This window comes from Anomalospiza imberbis, chromosome 1 (assembly GCF_031753505.1).
Source record: "Anomalospiza imberbis isolate Cuckoo-Finch-1a 21T00152 chromosome 1, ASM3175350v1, whole genome shotgun sequence".
NCBI classification, from domain to species: Eukaryota; Metazoa; Chordata; class Aves; order Passeriformes; family Viduidae; genus Anomalospiza; species Anomalospiza imberbis.
The window spans coordinates 87,995,905-88,012,856 of record NC_089681.1 but is presented as its reverse complement, the minus strand read 5'-3'; the positions used below and the strand labels follow the sequence as shown (position 1 = coordinate 88,012,856).

Here is a 16,952-nt window from a genome sequence, read left to right as displayed (position 1 = left end):
CAGTTCTAATGAAATGTAAAGTCTTGGCAGGCATTCTATGATTTTTTAGATGTTTTGATTTGGAGTATGACTAATTAGCATCAGAATATCATTATTCTATATATTTGCATGAAACATTTCATTTTTTCTTTTTTATATAGTAGAGGCAGTATTGCATCTCTCTTTTTTTTTTTTTTAACATGAATCTAAATTAGTCTTTCTCCCCAAACAGACTGTCAAAATGGGAGCAAAGTGGAATTAAGGTAGTTAAGTTCCTAGGAGACAGGAACCTTCCATAAGCCAGTCTATCCCTAATCCTTAAAAGACAGTAATATATTCCCATTGGGTCTTATCATCACAACTTTTACATATGCACAATCAGTTGTGACTGAGGTCTGGTATAATTATTACACACATGCAAAAAACCAATTACGGATGGAGTTTATATCTATTTAAAAGGTGTCTTTGCCTTCCATAAACTTGCCAAAGTAAGCTGTGCTAATCTAAGCACCACTTACGAGAAGCACTTGTCTGTACAGCTGCCCTGAGATACCCATACAGAAATGGAGCCAATACAGCTTGTGAGCCAGAGAACCTCTACAAATGAGATCAAATCAAATCAAACTTCTTCCTCATGGAAGGTTTTATTTGCCTCTCTCTTTCAGAGCAGCGTAGTTCCCAACTTAAATGATTTAGGGGCACTTCCATTGTTTCTGCCCAAGTGTACCTCTGAGAACACTCTTGTGGAATTGAAACTCTCTGGCAATGCTTCATCTCAACCATATTTTTGCCCACTGGGAAATGCCGATTCACAAAAACTGAAATTGTTGACAGGGAAGGATCTATTCTGAGAAATGTCTTAAAGGAAGGGAAACAAGAAGTCATGGAAATACCCATTTACAACAATTCCCAAATGAAGCTTCTTCCCCCAATCTAGACATTCAATATAGGAGGAAAGAAATAACAGAAAAAAAGATCAAATACCTCAAAAGAATTAAAATTATTTATATGAACTGAACCAAACTGGTTTTTGTTTGTGAGCCTTTAGGATTTCATGTCATTCACAACAAGACATTCTCTGCCCTACCTGTCTTAACACCTCATCCTTTTTCTTTCTTTCCTCTCCTCTGCCCAACTTGCCCTAAACTTTGGCTTCTGTCTTTGAAAAGAGACAGTCATAGTATTACCAGTACAGAAAACAAGCACTGGTTTGCAATTGGTTCTTCATGTGACAACCTTTTAAAGTGGAGAGACTAGACAGGCTGGGATGCCAAAGTAAGATACTCTTTTTTATTGTGGACAAGAGACCTGAATGCTGAGGTGCTGAGTTTTGCCACATACTTTTCATTTATCGAAACTGCATCTCAGACTTAATCACAGTTTTCCAGAGAATGCTTTAGCAGACACGCATATTTCTCCACTAAAACTTATCACACAATAATTGGGGAGGGGATTCTTTCTCTGTAAGACCCAACCATAGACATTATTTCAGAGTTCATCACCACAGTATTTCAGAGTTCATCGCCTGTTCTATCACCAGTCCCGTAACACATCAGCTTTTTAGCTCTGTTGGCCAATGCATGCGAAAATGATGATGTCTCTGTCTGCCTAATGAGTAATTGTCATGGAGATGACATGACACTGGTGAAACGCTTATCAAGAATGTTGCACAACTATCTTCTTCACACTCCTCTTTAAAGTGCTGGTAATTTAATAGCAATGGTATGATTTGCTCATCTCCTTCTCTTCCTCTCTTCTCAAAAATGGGACCTTCTCAGAAGTGTTGGTTTGACTGTCTTTAATTATATTTTGTAAGGAAGAATGACTCTTACCAGAATCTTGGAAATACCCCTTCCCAGTCAGCTTTGCAATTCAAGGCCAGCCAGAGCCAAGCTTGTCCCACTGAAACAAGCAGAAATGTTGCTCATAACACAACTGGCAGCAAGCCCTAGAGCTGATGTGAGAGAGAGCAGGATCATGTCACGAAAACATCATAAAATAAATTAAAAAAAAAATCCAGTCAAATCTTGCCAGTTACAAAGCTGTTGAGATTTTTTTTTGTGCTTTGTACAGCTGATCTGGATACAGACCTTTTTATCTGCATTTAGTTTGCAATCATGAACATCAGTGAGAAAATATTCAACACTATCATCTAAAGCTACAGCTAATGCAAGTTCAGCACTATTCCACCACACTTCATAGAGCTCTGTAATTTTATACTAATCAGAGCTTAGAACATTTATGTAACTCCAAAGATTTATTTCTTTTTAAAGTTGTTTGGAAAGACTATAAACCTGCACTTCAGATTTAGGAAAAAAACAGAACCTAAAAATAGAGTAATGACCCTGCTTTTGTGTACTGATTAATAGAAGAAGTCATATCAGAAGTTAAAAATTCAGGATTAGGCTAGTTGCAAAGCAGTTGGTTATACCTTTTTCACCAGCAGTGAGGGTTTAAATCCAGGCCAGCTTGGGATGTCATATTTTTTTATCTTAAATTTGTTTCACAGCTTGTCCTCTATATCTTCAAGACTCACAACCCAAAACTTGTATAAGTCTTCTTGAAATAATACAACCTCAAAATTGTAACACCCATTTTCCTTACATACTATTGCTTACATGACAATGCCTCAGGGGCATTTTTTAAGACTGGGCATCTACTGGTGAGGCACTTCATTGGCACGTTTAAAAGTTTGTGTTTAAATGCCTGAGCCTGCAGAGTTAAGCATTTTTAATACACCATGAATAAGGGACATCTGGACATGCTTTAGGTTTTGAGAGCATTTACAGCAGAATCTTCATATGTCTAGGTCTTGGACAGCAAATGGAGATAGTATAGGAGAAAATAAGCAGGTCTTTTAAAGATAAAAGCAGCATCAAGAGATAAATCAGTTCTGTATCGGGGCAGTATTTGTCATGTGTTCTTATCTTCACACATCTGAGTATTCTAAGAAATCTCAGTGGTGAACGCCCCCTCACAAACAAGGAGAGGTGTCACAATGCGCCTTGGTGCCGCGTTTCTTTTTGACGCATGCTACAGCTGATAACTCGCTCAGCCCAGAAAATCAATACTGTCATTTCTGTCAATTCCTCTTGCCTGGCAGAGACATTTGGGCCTTAGCACTAGAAACAACTCCCAGTTGAGCTACAAGTCCAGTGCATCAGAAGAAATGCCTCGACAGACTTACTCCCCTCTCTTCCAGCTTGTGAGACTTGATCAAAGCTCTCCAACAACTCAGTCTTGGCAGAAAATACTACACCAGAACATTTTATAGCGGCCCAATGTTCATACATTATTTGGATTAAAATAAAGTGCTATGAGTTCATAATCTTAAGACCTGTAGCAGTTTACAAACCCAAACATTGATAAGAGTATCCTTAGCACATGTGAAATTCCAACCTTTAGTCGTTGGCAACAGGGAAATACACTGTCATTGTATAAAGCAAATAAGTAAGTAAAAATATGATTGCTTGGTTTTTTTCAGAGCAGGCAACAGAAAGTGATATCGTAGGTATTACTGTCAGAAAATTTATTATCAGTCACTGGAAATCCTGATGCAGCTTGCAGAAGACATGAGTGGAAACACTATGTGCTTTCTGAGAAAATTATAGTTTTGGCCAGCTAGCCAGGTACTTTCAAATACCTAAATTACCTGTGTGTTTTTCAACCCAACCTTCCTGCAGTTCAGCTTAGCCAGTGAAAATTCACCAAGGGAAAAAATTGTAAAACATTTCAAAAGACACACATGGCTTCCTAAGAACATCCAGCAGAACAGAAAGAAGGGCTAAGAAGTGACTTGTTCACTGCCTGATCTGACATAATTCAATGGCTTCCATCACTGCCTTGCAAAAGGCCAGGACCTCAAGAGAATAGGGAGTTTTTTTTCCCCCCTTAATTCTCTCTGGTATTTGTCTATATTCTCTTTGTCTATTTTATGCCTGTTGCAAGACTAAGAGAGCCCAGGTGGATGTTACATATCCACTTAAGGGGCTCAGCAATAGAATGTCAACAATTAGAGCTTCATGTTAAATTTAAAGAAATAATTTACAACAGTACACAGACATGACTTTTTTTCTTTTTTCATTTCCTTACACTTTGATTCATTTTCCCCACAGACTTTATGCCACCCCCCTTTCATGCACCACCACCTGGCCTCCTCCTCCAGGGCAGAACTCTTCCCAGGGTAAGCAGTGGATAGCAGTAGCTCATCAGCTGCTGAGCCCTGCCCGTGGGGTGAAGAGGAGAGCATCGTGGGGTGAAATATGTGTTAATACAGTTATTTGTCCCGATTTAAAATATATGCCCCTTCTTTTCTACCTTCAAAAAGCACTATTTAAATATATTTAAAAAGCAGCCTACAGGCATCAGTGGGCTCTTGAGGTTGAGAGGCCATACTAGGAAATACTAAGCTGCCATTTTTAGCTCCCTTCTGCCTGTGATTTGTGTGGGGCAAGGTGTTGCAGAGGTGCAACATATCTCTGATCAGTTCTGTTACCTGTAAAACTCACTTGTTTCCCATCATTCTGCATATCAGGAACTGCAGTTCATGAGAACAAGCCAGATTCTGCCCTCACGGTACTGCTATAAATTCAGAGTAATTTTGTTTGCTTCAGTAGGTTTATATGCTCTTTGTCCTTGTGAAACAATGTAAACTACAGTGTTTGTGTGTCTGCTGTAAGCACGAGAATGGTCTTCTTGTTGCCATAGTTAGGAATGTTCCCGGTTGCAGCCTAACAGGCATTTTAATTCTGGGAGAAATAGAATGTTGGTTTTTTCCCCCCTTATATTTAGGAAAGCAGGATTTAATGAACCACAGGACTGGATATTTTGTAAAGTACATGCACATTCAGCTCTTTTTTCTTGGTTAGGGACATGCCATTGGCATGGAAAAGGCCCAAGTAATTACTTTGGAAGAGCGTGGACTTCAGCAAGAACAGAACAAACTTTCTGCTCAGTTGTTTTTGTTTTGCAGTACTGAAAGTTTGAAGGCTCATTACATGTTTCACTAGGGCCAAAGCTGGTCCCTGTTAGCTGCTCTGCACAGATTGAGTGGTTAACAATATTTTGAGAATGTTGTTGGGCTAGATAGTTTGTGGGAACACCATCTGTTTCCTTTAACATGTAAACAAGGAAAATTGCTGGTTTGAAATGCAGGATTATTTTTTTATACTTGGGTGACCACAGGCATTCTTAAAAGAGAAGAGGTAAAAGGGAGATAATCCTCATGAGGTATGAAGTGCAATGGCATTTGTTAGAAAATAAATTTGTGAGTGTCAAATCGGGCTGCTATCCCTGATCTAGAAGTGGCTAATGTGGAACATTTCCTTTGCAGTCACCTCCTTCCTTCTGAATTCATCTTCAAAAATAAACTACCATGAAAAAAAAAACCATAAAAAATTGTTCAACAATACATTGGAAGGGCTGAGTATCCCATTCAGAAGCAGCAAGTTAATTTAATATATTTATGGGTAAATAGCCAAAATCAAAAGTTACTTCTGACTGGGTTTGTTATCTTTCATACTTCATTTGCCCAGCTACCCCGCTCTTCCTCAGACAGAAGAAGCAGTGCAACCCCATGTCCTGATGACCCATGTGAGGTCATGAGAGTAAGAACAAATGCCCCACATTTTTCCTTTGTCAAGTAGTGTGGACATTCTTTTAATTACTGTTTCAAAATGTTTGCTCAAGATAAGCTTTGGTGATGAGCTTCTTCTGTTCTGAATTAACCAGAAATAAGCAGTCCAGCTTAAGGAAAAGCATTGGAAGGAAAAAGGAGTGGAGGTACAACAGGAAACATTCTTGTACTCAGTGCAGACCACATTATCATCTGCTGGAGATTTTGCTGTGAAATCACTCGTAACGTGTTGTTACTGGATAATAATCCTCCACACAGGAAAATATATCCAAGTCACTGGGAGAAAAAAGCTGTCTTTCATGCTATCAGCAAACCTTGGTTTTGGGTTGCTGGACATCTTAAAATCATATTTTCTGCCTTTCATATAACTTTTTCGAAAGCCTAAAGAGGAGCAGACATAAAAGCATCTGATGCATTTTTATTTGGAAAATAAATGCCACCATAAGTAGAGTGCACTGCTAACCACAGCCCTGCAGACACCTCAGGTCTTCTGTCCACAATTGCACTTGCAGGCAGACTTTACTCATGAATACCCAGAATCAAGCATTTTGCACTATAACCTCTCACTTTCTTTGACAGCAGTTAGACACACCCAGAGCACATTTTTGTTTCAACCAAATAAAGGAGTGATGCTGCTTGACCACTGCTTCAGGTCTGGGAAAGAGCAAAAGTGCCTAGATGATAAAAAAAGTCTTGCCGTGCTGAATGAAACTGGTTTCCTTTGTGTGGTCCATCTACCTCTAGTGTAGCTTTTTAGGATTGTATCAGCACAGTAAATAAAACCAGCACCCTTGTAGTACCATAAATCTTTCATATGGCATCTGGTATGTCAGGATTTTTTGTAAAGTGGGAAAGGCCTCTAAAGATGAGCTACCAGAGTAACTGCAGCTGCTTGAAACTCCTGTATGCAGAGGAGGGAGAATTTCTCTGCAGCTACTGGGCATGAGCAAGCTTCTCTTCCATGCATGTTTCAGGCTCCATGGTGCAAGGCTATCATCTGTTTTGTGACCAGGGATTCTTGTTACAAAAGCGAAATACCATGTTTACCTGTGAGAATAACAAGTGGTTTTAATTGTGTGTGCTTAGAGATATGACTTAGTGGTGGACTTGGCAGTCCTAGGTTTATGGTTGGACCCGGTGATCCTAAAGGTTTTTTCCAGCCTTATGTGATTCTATGCCTTATTACCTGTGCTGCTCGGATCAACTCCCTTTTTTATATTAGAGACCTGTGACTTTGTTCATGGAGATCAATTCTCTGAGCAAGAAGAGAGTGGTGGTGTCTTTTATCACAGAATCACAGAATGAACTAGGTTGGAAAAGACCTTTGAGATCATTAAGTCCAACCTGTGGCCTAATACCTCCTCATCAACTAAACCATGGCACTGAGTGCCACATCCAATTTTTTTAAAAAACGTCCAGGGATAGTGACTCCACCACCTCCTTGGGCAGACCAATGCCCAATCACTCTTTCAGTGAAGAATTTTTTTTATCTAACATCTAATCTAAACTTCCCCTGGCACAGCTTAAGACTGTGTCATCTTGTTCTCTCAGTCATTGCCTGGGCGAAGAGATCAAACCCCAGCTGGCTACAGCCACCTTTCAGGGAGCTGTAGAGAATTATAAGGTCTCCCCTTAGCCTTCTTTTATCCTGAAGGAGTTCAGACATTCAGTTTCTGGTGTAGAACAAAACTGAACAAGTGGGTATAAAAATTTCACACTGAGCAACTAATATCTGTCTTTTTAGAGCCTGACACATCCTGAGTCCTGCATTGTCCATCTACGCAGCAAACAGCAGGTGAAGCAGAGCCAAACTGCAGCATTGCACCATTCCTCCTGCTTCCAGCACTGCGTGGGGCCTCTGGCTGCCTGCCAGGAACACCCTGTTTTTTTCTTTTCTCTGGGATGGTCAAGCAGTTTCCCAGCATATTAGCAAGCAGCCTAATACCACAGTGTTCACAGCAGCAGAAGGGCTGGTGGAGATGGGCTACCCAGGAAACAGCCCTTTGTTTTTACTGTACATTGTCAGCTCTCCCAGAGGATCACTTCAACACACTGAATGACTCATTGAAGTAACTCCATGGTTGTAATTTTGGAGCCCTTGGAGGGAACCTCTGAGTAAACATGGCTTAAAACCAAATTCTTCTGTCTTGACTTGGGTAGGAATCATTTGACTGGCAGTACACAGCAGGGGGGAAAAAAGGATGCAAAATATATATGGCAAACTATTCTAGTCTGGTCACTAACCCTCACTGGCAGAAAAAGCATGAAGAAGTGATGTTGATACGAGTTAGAATTTTCTGCGGCAAACAGAATAATTCCAGTATTACATGAGAGTGGCCAGGGAGGGATACTGTCTGGAGTGACCTACTATGGGAAGCTTCCAGTAACTTCAGAAAGAATTTCCTTAAAAGTTTTGCCCATAGGTACCTTTTACAATGCAGTAGATGACTCTGCAGGACAGGAATGGCCAGTCATAAATGCAATATTTTTAGATTCTTTTTTAAAAAACTCTTGTGTATGTAAGCCCTATTAGCCCCATGCCCAACTGAGCCGTTCTCTCATATGCAGCACTCTGGAGACTCTATCATTTCCAGTTCCTGTCTTCTGATGGTAATTCAAGGAAAAGCTCTTGCAAAAGCCATGGTCTTCCCCCGCCTGCCGGGCGTGACTGTTCCTCCTTCCCCCAAGGCCCACAGTGAGGGCAGGGGCTGGTGCTGCCTTGGGATACTCGCTGAATCAGACCTGTACTTGTGCTACCAAGGCACTCACCAAGGGGGAATCCAGTGGTTGTTTCATGGTACAGGGACAGAGACTGCACAGCTAAATCTGGGCGGCAAGTGAAAAGAAGGAAAGCCTGTGTTGTTAACATAGCAGAGAAGAGGTAGGGGGTTAGCATGAGGGACTGTCCTTGAAGACCTCAGTCAAGAAAAACTCACTGTGAAATCTGGCCAGGATGCAAGGATTCCTTACAGCAAAACCTGCCACGGGATCCTTACTGAGCATTTGGGTAGAATGTATGTTGGTATGTGTCACATACATTTCTAAGGAGAGTTAAGTAGTTCTGGTATAAAATTTTCCCCAGCTGAGTACAAAGCCACATCTTATATAAGCCTATGTAATTTGCCATTTTGTGCTTTTGGGTTACAGTATTTATATTTTTTTCTTAAAGCAAAATAGCGCCAGCAGAGGTTAAGATGTCAGCATTTCCACTACAAACCCAGTTCTCTTTTGGGGTTAGATAACATTGCTTTTATACCACACTGTACTGAAATTCTGCTGTGCAGATGCTGTCTAAGACTTAAGGCATTTCTTTTTCACCTGATTTTATTTGTAGTTATTATGGTAGTTAATGGTTTACAAAATGTAAAAAAAAAGTAAATTCTAAGCTTTCTTGTTTTTCAGAGACTGTTACTGCATTATATACTTCAAGAATGGCTTGACATTTCCCATCTCTTAGCCACTAACATGGATAAACCAAGCAGAGACAGCAAAATAGAATGTCCTGCTTTGGAAAGTTTAAGCATGGCATTTCTATATAAAAAAATTCCAAAGCTGCAACTCACACTCAGTTCTCCAGGAGCTTGTGCTATGGAGCACTGTAACACATGGAGTCCTGCTAAAGTAGGTGGGAAGTACTTCTACAAGCAGAGGCATAGACTCCCAGACACTAAACATAGTATTTTAAGCCTCTGACAAGGAGTGGGGACACTCACACCTAGTGGGATCAGTGTTCACAGCCCTGATCTCAGCGAGTGGGTGGTGCAGCCATCACCTCATGTGGTCTGTGCTAATGGAAGGTCAATGGGAAGAAAGGACCAGGCTCTCAGACCTGCACAGAATCTGTGCTTGGCAAAGAGAAGACAATGTAGAGTACTAGAAGGCAGTCGTGTCAGGGCTGGTCTGGGAAAAAAAATGGTGCATTTGTAGCTACTAACACTCATTTTAGAGTGTTCAGCTCTCAGAAGGGTATGCAGACTGGTGTTACTAACATTGCCAATGATGCATGAATGTTAACAGGATTGGATTGTTTATACCTTGTGCGGTTACAGAGAGAACATCCTCAGAGACTTAACATTTCCTCTTTTTCCTTTACCCACAGGTAATAACACCAGTCAGGTCAGGACAAGGTTATGTTTATGAATTCCCTTCTAAACACCAGAAGGATGCCTACGATATCCCCCCCGTTCGCCCTCTCCAAGGGGTAGGTACCAATAAAAGTGCCAGCAAGGCTAACAGAGCACAAAATGTGATGAATTTCTACCAGACTTTTATGAGCAAGGCAAGTTCTCTCATTTCAGAGAGAAAATATGTTTTAATTAGATGCTGTGGCTTATTCACAGATCACAGACGTATTTCAAAGTTTTATTTGATGTTGACTAAGATTTGGCAGCACACCAAACACAAAAGTCCCATTTGTTCTCTCTGTTTTGATCAAAGAGTATATCTAAACAGAATAAACTTGCTGCCTGGGAACATTTTTTCCCCTGTACTTTGTTGTTTCATAGTTGACAGTAATTCACTCAGTAAGGATAAAATTGTCACCTAGATGAACAGCTGCTATGCAGGGAGTTGTTTTAACCACCTATTGACTGCACCATGTCACTGAGCTTGAACTATATCTTTGTTCTGGACCCTTAGCATTCAGTCCCCAGGACCACAGGCTTGCAGAGTGGATGCTGGCAGGACCTGGAACTCAACCACCCTGGATGTCAGGGTATGCTCAGTTCTGGTCACATGTCCTCCCCTGTTCATCCCAAGAGGTAAATGTAATAGACTGACCCTGATTTACCTCTCAGGAGGGAAGTCAGCCTTGACTTCATCTCTCCAGCCTGATGTCCACACCATTGCCCAGAGGAGACCTAGCAAAGTGCATTTCCTCCTAACTGTCCAAAATTCTAGGCAAATCCAAGATGTTCTCCCATAAAAAAAAAAAAAAAAAAAAACAAAAAAAAAAAAAAAAAAAAAAAAAAACTGAAGAGCTCTGGTCACATTCAAATTTTCTGAGAGGAAACACAGAAATTGTGAAAATTCATCTAATAGCAGAGCTTTCCCTGAGATGACTTGTTTCTGTAATAATTTTATTCTTTCTTCAGATATATGACATTCCCCCGACATCGGTTAAGGGGCCTGCACTTCCAGTTCCCATGGGAGAAGCAAAAGCCTTAGGAGTGTATGACATACCACCTGCCAAAGGGGTAAGCATTGCTCTGTTTCCACAAGATCCTGTATTTTCATGTCTAGCCAAAGACATGTTCTAACAAGGGTTCATGTATGATCCTGAAGGAGTAGGAGATTCAGTACTTCAAAAACTTCCTTAGGTTTTTAAATTGATAAAAATCGTGAAGCACTGAATCAAAATTAAGGTTATGAATTATAAATTGATAATTAGACCTACATTATCTTTGTGGCAACATACTGCCTTTTTGGATTTTGCTATTTATGGGAATTTGCATCGAGATGAGTGATAAAAAGTGAGATATTAAAACTGACTCTCAGTCAAACTTAAGATAAGTAGCTGACTCTTTGAACATCAATAGGAGATCTTTCATCCCAAATGGAAGATGGTAAATATTTCACTGTTCTAGTCAAAGGTTTCATGTTTTGTTTTCTGTGACTCAGGTCTATGCTGCACCTCCATCTGCATGCCAAGATGATACAGCTCTGAGGGAAAACTTGCAGGATTTTTCATCTCCAGTGGGCCACAGTGTAAGACCAGAAGGAGTGTATGATATTCCTCCTCCCATCACCAAAGCAACTGGAAAAGAACTTAATAGATTTTCTCCTGAGAGCCTATTATTGCCAGGTGGAATGCCACAGGCACAGAGTGTTTATGACATCCCTACGAACCATCAAAACCATTTTCTTGGACAGCAAATTGCACCTGAAAAAGATGTTTATGATACCCCGAGGGGAATTGCATTCCCAGGACAACAGACAGGACTCAGTGAAAATCCCATTGCAGAAGGAAGAGAAGGTGTCTATGATGTGCCACCACCAATCCTCCAAGACAATAAAGGCTTACAGGATGTGACTGATGGGATGAATAGGTTGTCTTTCTCCAGCACAGGAAGCACAAGGAGTAACATGTCCACATCATCAACGACATCAAAAGACTCTTCTCATTCAGCATCAACTGCACAGGACAAAAGACTAATCCTTGATCCAGACACTGCTATAGAGAGGCTTTATCGCCTCCAGCAGATGGTGGAGGCAGCTGTCAATCACCTCACAGCCTTCATTACACCAGACTGGCGGTCCTATGGATATATGGAGAAACACATCAATGAAATTCACGCTGCTGTGGATAAGGTAGAGCAGTCGTTGTTGGAGTACCTCCAGTTTGCCAAAGGATCGGCAGCCAATGCTTCCTACCTGTCTGAGTTCAGCCTCCTCAACAAAATGAGGAGGGAGGTGCAAAGGCTGGAGGACTCTCACCAGATCCTTACCCAAACCAGTCATGACTTGAACAGCTACAGCTGGTCTTTGAATGTCCTAGCTGTCAACAGAGTGCAGAACAAGTGTGATGACCTGGATCGGTTTGTTATGGTAGCAAGGACAGTCCCGGATGATGCCAAGCAGCTGACCACCACCATCAGTGTCAATGCAGAGCTGCTCTTCAAGCAGGCACTGGGCAGCTCCCGTTTCAAAAACATACCAGAGAATATAATGAATGCTCCTGACTGTGTGTATGACAGTCCTCAGATGCAGCGTCATGGAGAAAAAGCACAGAACCACTGCAGCTCCCTTCCCCCACTCTTGAGTAAAGGCCAGCACCCTTACAACGCCACCAGTGAAGGCTCGGAAAAGAGCTGGATGGATGACTACGATTATGTTCACCTGCAGGTAGGTAAACCCAACACCTTGTTATGCACGAGGTCATGTAGGAATTGTCTGTGGTTTTTGTAGAAGCTTCTTGTGGGAAAGCAGCAATCGATGGCCACACTAAGCATATTCCAGAGTAATTTCAGCAGGGTGATTACTTCCTGTCAAATAGGACTGTTGGATTTCTAATAGTGGTAGCCTTTTGCTCTGCCACACTATCCTTTCATCTTCTGTACTCTTGGTGGAGCACTACCAGTGAAAAAGCCAATACAAAGCAGCCTCTTTCTTGACCTGTGAGCTGCCATTTAGCTCAGGAGCAGTTTTGATTTAACACAGTCTCTTCTGTTATGCAAAACAGGGGAAAGAAGAGTTTGAAAGGCAACAGAAGGAGCTTCTGGAGAAAGAAAATATCATCAAGCAGAGCAAAATGGAGCTAGAGCACCATCAGGTATGTTCTCCCAGGTGTATAATTGCCCTGAAATGCATCATTCCTCACACAGAGGGAGCACTGGTCAAATAGAGCAGGAGGGGCCCTCCCCTTAGGAGCATGCAAAGGATACAGATAATAAAAAGCAAAAAGTTTAAAAACTCTAAAAGTTCACCATGGAAGAGAAACAAGCTTTTCTGATGTCTCACAGCAGGTCAGTCACAAAGCCAGCTTGAGAACTTGGCTTTCCTGACCTGCCATCCAGGGCCTTAATTACTGGACCATACTGAATACATGTGCCACCTTCACATCTGCTCAGCAAACATCAATACCATCAGCTTAAATATTGTGCTGAACATCACTTTTAGTGCTAAAAAAAGTAGGTTCATAAGATTGAGTGCTGTCACTTTTCCCTCATATTAATTCTTCAGTATGTTGTTGCCATATTGTATGGCAGAAAATTGTACAAGCAATGAGGAGGTGAGATTTAAAGGGTTTTCATCTCAAAATCCCACAGAAATGACAGCTTTTTAAAAATTGTGTAGGAGTTGTTGCCACTTGTATCCATCTCTCTCACTTGTGATTTCAGAATACTCCAAATGAGCAACAGACTGTAAATTCAGGAGTTTGTGTTGTTGGGGTTTTTTAATGCAAATGAGGTATTTTAGATGTTTCTCTCTTCTGAACTCTGCATGTTTGGATTTACGGTAATCAAAGCACTTGATCCTAGAAAATATACTGCTACTTTTTACTTAGCATAAGGTCAATGTAGGATAGCCAGGGGTGTCCTGAGGCACGAAGTGAAATCGTAATACATAACAGCATCTTATGAGAATACTTGCTGATGGGAGCTTTTGTTTTTCCTTTCAGATCAATCAGTTTCAACGTCTGGAGCAAGAGATCACAAAGCCAGTGGAGAATGACATTTCCAAATGGAAACCTCCACAGGCCCTCCAGACCTCCCATGACAGCCGCCTGCTTTTGTTCTACTCCGACCAGTGCGAGACTCACTTCAACTCCCTCCTGAACGCCATCGATGCCTTTTTCAGTTGTGTCAACTCTTCTCAGCCCCCCCGGATCTTCGTGGCACACAGCAAATTCATCATTCTGAGCGCTCATAAACTCGTGTTCATTGGGGACACGCTCGCGAGGCAAATGACTACTCAGGACATGTGCAACAGAGTGATGAACTCCAGCAACCAGCTGTGTGAACTGCTCAAGAGCGTTGTTCTGGCCACCAAGGCGGCTGCCTTGAGTTACCCCAACACAGCATCCCTGCAGAGGATGGTGGACCGAGTAACAGAGCTCTCTCATCACGCACAGTTGTTCAAACTCTCACTGGTCCAAATGGCGTCCTTATGGAGCCCAGCAGAATCCAATCTGTAAGCAGCAAAGCAGAAGAGCAGACAAACTGGAACTATTTTTATGTAAATGGTATCTTTTTTTAGATATTTTTTATTAAATATTTTAAATACATTCTTATACATTAGAGAGTCTAATCAAATCAGGGATCTGGGAATATTGTCTGGTTCTGTATTATGTTTCTTATACACATTTAGATTTGTATACACAATGTATATGTATATGTTGCTACCTTCCCTAAAACATCAATTAAGCACCTTAAAAATTACATGTCAGGTAAACAGTACATAGCTTTTGTATATACAGCCTGTTTCCTCAGCATATTTGTTAACTGGATGCTGCACTCTTTGTTTCATTCCATCTTGATGCTGGTGCATGGACTTGGTTGTGAAACCTACTTGTAGCAATCCATGAAGCAAGTGTAATGGTTCTCATAGAACTCCATTCCCTTCTTAGAAATTACTTTCTATAGGTTAATTCTGTGAAGTGTAACTCCTCTTGATGTTACTTTGTTGTGTAAAACATTTGGTCATTCTGACCAACATACATGCACAGCTGCAATAAGCAACATATCAAGCGAGGCATACAGCATTTGGGAGAAAGGCATTTTTAGGCCATGTAAGAAACAAGACCTTCAAAGGAGGAAGGCAGAATTGTATATATTTAATATCTTTTGGCATTCAGATTTTGCTGTTTCTAATAACTGTCCAACATGGGATTTCAAAACCATGGATGGATTCCCAGCAATGTAATTTCATACACGTTTACTTTGTATGTCCTTGCATCGGCAGTTTAATTTAACAGTCAGGCTTGAAAGCCTTATTGTTTATGGACTCATGAGATATCCTGAGGGCATCCCAGGATCCATTGGGCTCATTTCTGAGGATGTGGATGGGCAATGTTTCAAAATACCAATACCTTTCAGAAGGATTAACATACAAATTATATTTTGTATGGAAAGAAAAGAGCTTAATTTGAAATAACAGATATTTAAACACCTCTATAGCATATACACAATTTAATGAAGAAGTAGCACTTAATTTTCTAGGACATATTATTGGGAATCAATTGCATCTGTTGCAATTGTGACTTCCACTCAACTACTGGGTTTTTTTCCAGAATTCTGTTGTGTAGGTGCTGGTCTTTTCTCCACTACACTGCTGCCAAAAATGATGTCCTGTTTCAATGGGACCGTTCCCTCAGTAAATACACACAGTCCCACCCAGTAATTTTCAATTGTTAGCAGAGTATTAGCCTCCTTTAGAAATTTCATGTATGCTGGTCTCTCCAAATCCCATATAAACTTATTTGTCATCGTTGCCTTCTGTAAACCCCCTAAAAATAAGTCACAGAGCACCCTTTGCCTGTGGTCCCCAGCCTAAAAGCTGTGCTTCAAAGTGAGCAGTAGCTCAGGAAAATTCCAGGTGATTCTGGCATTTTTAAAGCAGAAACACTACTGTCCTTATTAATTCAAGGTGGTCCCACATTAATGTGTTCAAAGCGTTTGCCAGATCGCTGGTGACAGCAGGGTCGTGAGATCGGTAGCACCTGGAAAACAGGCACTTCTCACTTCTGCCTGACTCCTGACTTTCCCATTTTGTAGCCAAACGTGCCTTACTGAAATGGGATTTGCTGTCTTAGGTGACAGAACCATTTCAGCAGTGTATGAAACCCCACAGCCTTAATGTATTGTCTTAGAGCGAAGACCACTCTTCACTACCATAACATTCCAGAGTGCAGAACATTCCTGGAAGCTCAGTGGAAGCCAGCACAACCCCAGCTGGCTCAGGATGGGCTCCAAGGCTTGGCCTGGTGTAACATCCTGAAAGAGCAGTTGTCATTTTGTAACCTAGAACCAGTTGCCAAAAAGCAATCTGTGTGAACCTGTTTTGTACTATTGTTGTTTGGGATTCTTTTGTATTTCCTTGTCCATTTTTTTCACTGTATATTCTTAGAAAGTGAAAATATGTTTCTGAGTGTAGTGGTTATGTTGATAGTTTGTGCTTTCCAAAGGAGAACCTTTATTGCAACCCTGTATTACAGTTTGTTATCTTGTAGAGAGTAATTTTGAAATTATTAAAATTACTAGCTTTTTATATATATATATATATATATAAAGGGCACCTTGGTCTTATTTTTTCTTGTTTTCAGAGTCTTCTAAGCATATTAAAAGGAAATATTGCTGCTTGCTCATATACTATCAAAGCCATTCTAAAATGAGGAACTCATTTTCTGGCTTTTCACTGGTCAGGGCTTATAGTGTGAAATGAGAACTTGGGAGCTTTAGAGAAAGGGACAGACAGTTCCTCTGCCCATCCAGAAGCAGCAGGGGACACATTTTTACAACTCAGCCACACAAGCTATCAAGTCCAAAATACTTCTGTGAGGGCCTACAGTACACTGAGCCACAATCCTCCTCCATTACTTGTGTGTATTCCTGCTACATAAGCTGCACCTCATCCTAGCACTGACAGTGGTCCTTCACCTGAGTGGGGTAATTCCTCTCAACACGATCCCAAGGAAGGTGGGGTTGTAGGACACAGCTGTGCCTTCCACCTATTCTGGCCTGCTCCCCCTCTCCAGCACTTACTGGTGAAGCCGTTATCCACGCAGGAACTGGAAAATCAATTTTGTACCTTTCTCCCTATAGCCAGTGGTAAGAGCACTCCTCTTCTACTACATGCCAGGTTGAGCATTATGTGGATGTGAGTTTCATCTGAAATAACC

At 41.1% G+C, this 16,952-nt stretch overlaps 1 protein-coding gene across 3 annotated transcripts in view; it reads left to right on the top strand.

Annotated features, from left to right (window-relative positions):
• Positions 1 to 16,325, top strand: part of NEDD9 (neural precursor cell expressed, developmentally down-regulated 9) — a 74,402-nt gene extending 58,077 nt beyond the window's left edge. For 2 of the 3 annotated variants that reach the window (XR_011002020.1, XR_011002013.1), the window contains exons 3-8: positions 9,714 to 9,815; positions 10,708 to 10,809; positions 11,234 to 12,457; positions 12,795 to 12,884; positions 13,734 to 15,866; positions 15,924 to 16,325. Coding sequence is in view for 1 of the 3 variants with exons in the window: in XM_068199479.1 (XP_068055580.1) it covers positions 9,714 to 9,815; positions 10,708 to 10,809; positions 11,234 to 12,457; positions 12,795 to 12,884; positions 13,734 to 14,249 (2,034 nt within the window). In the remaining 2 variants the exon portion in view is untranslated. Of the gene's footprint in view, positions 1 to 9,713; positions 9,816 to 10,707; positions 10,810 to 11,233; positions 12,458 to 12,794; positions 12,885 to 13,733 lie in introns of all 3 variants that reach the window. The other variant, XM_068199479.1, reaches the window with a different exon arrangement.
• Positions 16,326 to 16,952: the final 627 nt, after the last annotated feature.